The sequence below is a fragment of the Chiloscyllium plagiosum genome, unplaced genomic scaffold (genome assembly GCF_037043375.1).
Source record: "Chiloscyllium plagiosum isolate Xiang-an unplaced genomic scaffold, Cpla_swu_hap1 HiC_scaffold_4, whole genome shotgun sequence".
Classification (NCBI taxonomy): Eukaryota; Metazoa; Chordata; class Chondrichthyes; order Orectolobiformes; family Hemiscylliidae; genus Chiloscyllium; species Chiloscyllium plagiosum.
The window spans coordinates 18525724-18532441 of NW_028270142.1; the positions used below are offsets into that span (position 1 = coordinate 18525724).

General features: G+C 45.4%; 1 protein-coding gene across 1 annotated transcript in view; it reads right to left on the bottom strand.

The window, feature by feature from the left end:
- Nucleotides 1-4535, bottom strand: part of mrps28 (mitochondrial ribosomal protein S28) — an 80340-nt gene extending 75805 nt beyond the window's left edge. Inside the window, exons 1-2 of the mRNA XM_043689102.2 lie at nt 4469-4535; nt 1768-2054 (exon numbers count right to left, since the gene is read on the bottom strand). Of these exons, the coding sequence (XP_043545037.2) occupies nt 1768-2054; nt 4469-4535 (354 nt within the window). The remainder of the gene's footprint in view (nt 1-1767; nt 2055-4468) is intronic.
- Nucleotides 4536-6718: the final 2183 nt, after the last annotated feature.

Genomic DNA, 6718 nt, shown 5'->3' on the forward strand with positions numbered 1-6718 from the left:
TTCAGATCTCTGTGGAACACCAATAGTCATGGACCTCCAGCCAGTAAAACACCCTTCCACCACTACTATGGGCAAGCCACACTTCTATGGGCAAGCCAATTCTGAATCCTAGCAGCCAAGTCACCATGGATCCCATGCATCTTAATCCTGTGGATGAGCCTACCATGAGGGTTTTTGTCGAAAGCCTTTCCAAGGCTTACTAGACGACATTCACTGACTTACCCTCATCGACCACCTTTGTCACCTCCTTGAAAAATTCAATCAAGTTAGTAAGACATGACCTGCCCCACACAAAGCTATGCTGACTGTCCCAACTAGGACATGCTTTTCCAAATGCACGAAGTAGTAGTTGATGATTCAAACAGCAGCTATGTGTTAATTTCTTTCTGACATTACAAAGTTGGTCAAGGTCAACTACATCTAAAGAGTGCAATTAACTTTCTTCCCCTTATCAATGTAATTCTTGCCATACTTCATGAGATGTGATTCAGTTGTCCTAGCTGCAAGGTCAACGGCTCAAATGTTCACACTGGAGATTACAGGGCACCAATGTCTTAAACTGTAAAAGGTCAACAGAGTAAGTATTCGCTGAGAAAGGTTAAATTAGGCAGTAACAGACAGCAAGGCTAAATTTGAAAGGTCATGAGTAAATAACAAGTTGTAATAAATTAATCCATCCAACACAGTTTAAGTATCCTAAGAATTCTCTGTATTGTGTTTTCTTGATAAATTAACCCAAATACTGTCGCTGACTGTGCACTTTAATTTCATTGTTATACTTAATTATAGTTCTCATAAGCTATGCACTCTGGGTAAAAGCAGTTTAAATAAGACTTAATGGGAATTGTTACTTGGACATTCATTGATCTGAAAGGTGCAAAATGGCTCAAAGACAAACTATAGCAGAAATCTAGCAGAACTACTCAATTCAAATTACTTGCTCTGTGGGAAAAGGGATATTAAAAAAATCCCAGAAGACAGAGATAAACAATATGCCTTGAATCCTGTATAAAACAATTGGGTTTCAAGGTCACCATGCTCTCAATGCTTGGCATGGGAATGCTGACTTCATGTTCTAGAAATGGAGCTTGGGAAGCCATTTACTGGACAGTGACATGACTTCAGCAAGCACAGGTGGTTCAATGACATCTTCTGGAAGTAGGAGAAAGTGAGGACTGCAAATGCTGGAGATCAGAACTGAAAATGTGTTGCTGGAAAAGCGCAGGTCAGGCAGCATCCAAGGAGCAGGAGAATCGACGTTTCGGGCATTAGCCTGAAGAAGGCAGCGGGGGGGGCAGGCAGCGGGGGGGCAGGCAGCGGGGGGGGCAGCGGGGGGGGGGGGCAGCGGGGGCAGGGGGGGGGCAGCGGGGGGGGGGGGGCAAGCGGGGGGGGGGGGGCAGCGGGGGGGGGGGCAGCGGGGGGGGGGGGGACGGGGGGGGGGGGCAGCGGGGGGGGGCAGCGGGGGGGGGCAGCGGGGGGGGGCGCCAGCGGGGGGGGGGTAGCGGGGGGGGGTAGCGGGGGGGGGCAGCGGGAGGGGGCAGCGGGGAGGGGGGCAGCGGGGAGGGGGGCAGCGGGGAGGGGGCAGCGGGGAGGGGGCAGCGGGGAGGGGGCAGCGGGGGGAGCAGCGGGGGGGAGCAGTGGGGGGGGCAGCGGGTGGGCAGCGGGGGGGGCAGCGGGGGGGGGGGGGGCAGCGGGGGGGGGGCAGCGGGGGGGGGGGGGCCAATGGGACTGTGGGGGGGATGGGGGTCCCTCCCCCAAGTTACTGACCTTCCTCCCGCCCAGGTCTGGGATCTCCGCCTCTCTCTGTCGCTGCAGGTCCGCATGCCGCTCGAAGGCGGCCGCAAAGCCGCTCTGCTTCTCGGCATCCGACGAGGAGAACCTGGGTTCGGATATCCCGCGGGGATCAGCCGTCCTCCCAGGACAGCCGCCTGTTTTGACGCGGGGCCCAGGCCGCTCCACACCGTCGCCATGACACCGGCCGTTCTTCCCAGACTTCAGCCAAGAGGATTCCTGTGGACTGGACCTGGTGGTCTCCAGAGACAGCGCCACGCAGGCTAGTCACTGTAATTGCCAAGTTCAGCAAATGGTCTTTGCGACCTTGCCACCTCGGTGGGCAGATCATTGCTGTTTTGCAGAGGCAAACCAGACCGTACTTTCAGTGTGCATCAAATAGTTGTCTCAGTCATTCACCTAATAAATATATTTCCAAATATGTGGGTAGCACAGTGGTTAGCACTGCTGCCTGACAGCGCCAGAGACCGGGGTTCAATTCCAGCCTCGGGTGACTGTCGTGTGGGGTTTGTACATTCTCCCCGTGTCTGCGTGGGTTTCCTCCCACAGTCCAAAGATGTGCAGGTCAGGTGAATTGGCTATGCTAAATTGCCCATCATATGAGGTGTAGGGGTATGGGTAGGTTGCGCTTCAGCAGGTCGGTGTGGACTTGTTGGGCCAAAGGGCCTCTTTCCACACTGTAAGTCATCTAAAAATCTAATCTAAGAAATCTAAAAAATGTGTATCCGCAAACTACTGCAGATGCTGGAAATCTGAAATAAAAACAAGAATATTTCATTGTAAAATGGCACTGCTGCCTCACAGTGCTAGAAACCCAGGTTCAATTCCCGCTTCGGGCAACTGTCTATGTGGAGTTTGCACATCCTCCCCATGTCTGCATGGGTTTCCTCCCACAATCCAAAGATGTGCAGGTTAGGTGAGTTGGCCATGCTATATTGCCCATAGTGTTAGGTGCATTAGTCAGTGGTAAATATAGGGGAGTGGTTGCTCTTCGAAGGGTCAGTGTGGACTTGTTGGGCCGAAGGGCTGTTCCCACACTGTACAGAATCTAATCTTCATCTTCAAAATAACAATAAACGGTAAAAACATTCCTGGAGTAACTTCGCAAGTCTGACAGCATCTGTGCAACGGGAAGCAAAGTTTCTGGTTCCAGTTCTGAAGAAGGGTCACTGGACCCGAAATATTAATTCTATTTTCTCTCTACATACCTGAGGAGTTTCTCCAGCAATTTCTGCTTTCTAGATCAGTCTGACTCCTCTTCGGAATACCTTATTCAAATGCAGGCATGTATTTCAAATGCTGTGAGAGTTTTACTACTGAACAGAGCAGCATTTGGTTCAGGGAGGACAACATGGGGCTGAACAGGATGGTGCACCAAAGAAGATCATAGGATTGTTGGCAATAAATCATAGATAAACACAAAGCAGCAGACTGTGAAGGACAGAAGCAGAAGGCTGAGGAGAGGACAGAAGGGATAGTTACAGCAGAAGAGATGGGAAGCGCAAGTGAACTATGAAAGAGAAAGCTGGGAAAGAAGAAAATGGAAAGTTTGAGGGCTCTCAAATGGAAAGAAAGAGGAGGCAGATGTAACCGTAAGCGAGTGAAGGGCAACAGGAACAAGCAAGGGCCAGAAAGATAAGGAAGAACATGACAGCCATGATGGGCTGAATAGCCTCATTCTGTGCTGTAACAATTCACATTTCAATGACAAGATAAAGGAAATAATTGCTGGAAGGAACATTTTAAAAAAGGTACAAAGCACATGACTGGGACATAAAAGTTTGAAAACACATACAAATTTAAGAAGTGTTATCCAACCTACGTACTGACCTCTCATATTAAAATTGATCTTTCTCTGCACGTTCTTTGTAGCTGTAATACTATATTCTTTATTCTGCTCTCATACCCTGACGTACTTACGTAAGGTATGATCTAGGAGAAAGTGAGAACTGCAGATACCAGAGCATCAGTGTCGAAACGTGTGGCGCTGGCAAAGCACAGCAGGTCAGGCAGATTCAGAGGAGCAGGAGAGTTGACGATTCCGGGGTTGATGCCCGAAGCAAGGACTCTGCTGCTCCAGGGGTGCTGCCTGGCCTGCTGTGCTTTTCTTGTGCCACACCTTTCAACTCCGTACGGTTGTGATCAGTCCAGTTAGCACACAAAACAATATTTTTCACTGTATCTCGGTACGTGAGCCAATAATAAATCAAATTAAATCAAACAAAGAGTGAAGATGGATTATGACAACAGGTGGTACATTAAGGGAGAAAGAAATTAAAGCTGGGAGAGATAAACATGATATTGTGAAACACTGGGGAACAGAGATTTGCAGCTCTGCAGGGAAATAGACTGAAATAAATATTAACTCAAAATGTTTAATATCATTTCTATGCAGTGGCTGTACATTAAGATTATGTGTATAAAAGTTTGGCCATGAATGTGTTGGTTCTATAAGTTGCAAAGTATGTACGATTGTCATTGGGAAACAATATAGGAAAGAGAAATTTTGTTCCACGGCTCCTGGGGAAACATCGACCTCTAGTGGTAGCGCAGTTGAGCTCTAGGTAAGGGGTGAGATTCGGTAAAATGGGGTAAATAATTAAGAATTTTACTGAAGACTCCAGCATAAACATGGGAATTAAAGTGGACGGGACTGAGATGTCAGGTCTCTATATACAACGGCAGGTAGAATTTAACTTGGACACCGAGGTGTGAGGAGTTGGAATGGTTTCATGTTGCGTCATCGGACATAGCAGTAATCTTACGCATTTGATGTATTTTTCAAAATGCAGATGAACTATCAAGTTCAATGTATCAAGAGTGATTCGGTACGTGGAGAACAGCCTGCTGTGGCAGGAAGATTAATTGGTTTAACAGTTGTTATCAACTTAGAACCAGAATGGGCTCGTGGGAGATACTCTAAACAGTACGTGACGTGTATGACAAAAGAAGTTAGCAAGTCTTTTTTTTCTTGGTACATTGCTACTTGTGAGTTAAAGTTCTGCGATCAGGCTGTATTCCCCTTGGTGACACAGTGAAATGGAATGTATCAGCTCCATGCAGCAGGATGATGTATCGAAAACTGCCCAGTGTCCAGAACTTTAAAAACTTGCGGCAGCTGACCACTGTCTCTTGGGATCTTTTCTCTGCATTTTCAACACCACTGAAAAGCAATTATATTGTTTTTTTTGGGGGGGGGGGGGGGAATCTCCATTTTTGCAATTATCCTGCATTTCAGTTATTGCAATCTCCTGTTGTTCACCATTAAGAAACTGTGGTCATTTCCCCATACAAATGGTGCTACCAGAAGCAAAGACCTCTGGCGACAACAGCACCTTGCACTTTTTGCAGCAAGTGTAGGAGAAGAGGGAGGTCCTCTGTCCGCAACAAAACCATAGGGTCAGGAAGGTAATGAATGTTCAAAGCATTAGCAGAGAGCTCGGACTACATTGCCAGAAAAAAAATTCAACAACCTCACCGAGTGGAAAAGTAGTTGAGATTATAGAGGACATTGAGGCCTCTTCTGGAGTGTACAATTCTGATTGTCCTGCTACAGAAAGGACATTATTAAATTGTAGAAGGTTCAGAAAAGATTTACCATGACGTTGCCAGGAATTGAAGGTTTGAGTTATAAAAACAAAAGCTGGATAAGCCATGACTTTTTTCCACTGGAGTGTAAGAGGTTGAGGGATGATCTTATATAGGTTTATAAAATCATGAAAGGAATAGATAAAGTTAATAGCAAGGGTCTTTTCCCCAAGGGTCGAGGGAGTTCAAACACCAGGCATATTTTTAAGAGGAGGAAGTTTTACAAAAGACCTAAGGACAACCTTTTTTAAAAAAAAAGTGGTTAGTGTGTGGAATGAGGAAGTGGTGGTTACAGTAGTTAGACCGTTGGAGAGACATTTGGATCAGAACATGAATAGAAAAGGTTTGGAGGGATATGGACTAATGCACACAGGTGGGACTAGTTTAATTTGGGAATGGTCAGCATGGACTAGTTGGACCAAAGATGTGTTCTATGCTGCATGACTTTGACTAGAATTATTTTTGTTTCCCAACTCCACTTCTAAGGCTTGGCTTTAATTTGTATGTCTGCCCAGCCTAGAATGCCTATTAATAGAATTTATTTCATTACCTACTCTTTGCCCTTTAATATCTCAAAGTTTGATCAAACCACCTTTCAACTTTCTAAACATCAAGGAATACAACTAAAATTTGTGCAACCTCATTTTAAATCAAGGTCATCAGGTAAAATGTTGGCAAAACTGGACTTAATTTCCTTCAAAACTACTAAAGGTGTGATGTCCAGAACTGTATTCCAGGTATGGTTTAGCTAGGGTTTTGTATTCCTGGAGCATTACTCTGCAATCTTGGAATAAATCTTCAGACAGGTCCACGTTATTTAATTTTAAAAAATGAAATGAAAACTACGGATGCTGAAAATGAGAAACAAAACAAATTGCTGGAAAAAGCTCAGGTCTGGCAGTACCAGTGGAGAGAAATCAGACCCAATATTTCAGGTCCAGTGACCCTTAAGATTTTATTTGACTTTTAGACAATTTTCATTTTGCGGCCATAATGTTTCAATGATCAGTGTACTTTAATCCTCAAGTCTGTTTGGACACATGTTGAAATGCTATTAACAAGTGTAAAAGAGTCCTATTTATCCTTTCAAGGTTCAAGGTAGGCAGTGTCACAGCTGTTAATATTGTAACCTGCCAATTTAACCCATCTATTCAGTCCTCAATCTCTCACCAATTTTATGGTGTCAATGACACCTACACCTAAGGCCTCCAAGTCCTTGCATGTAACAACTATAAGTCTGGCAACATGTATAATGAAGGAAACAGATTATTTAAATCAGAACATTCATATTAATCTGAAATATTAATTGCTTTCTCTCCAAAGATGTCAGATCTGCTGA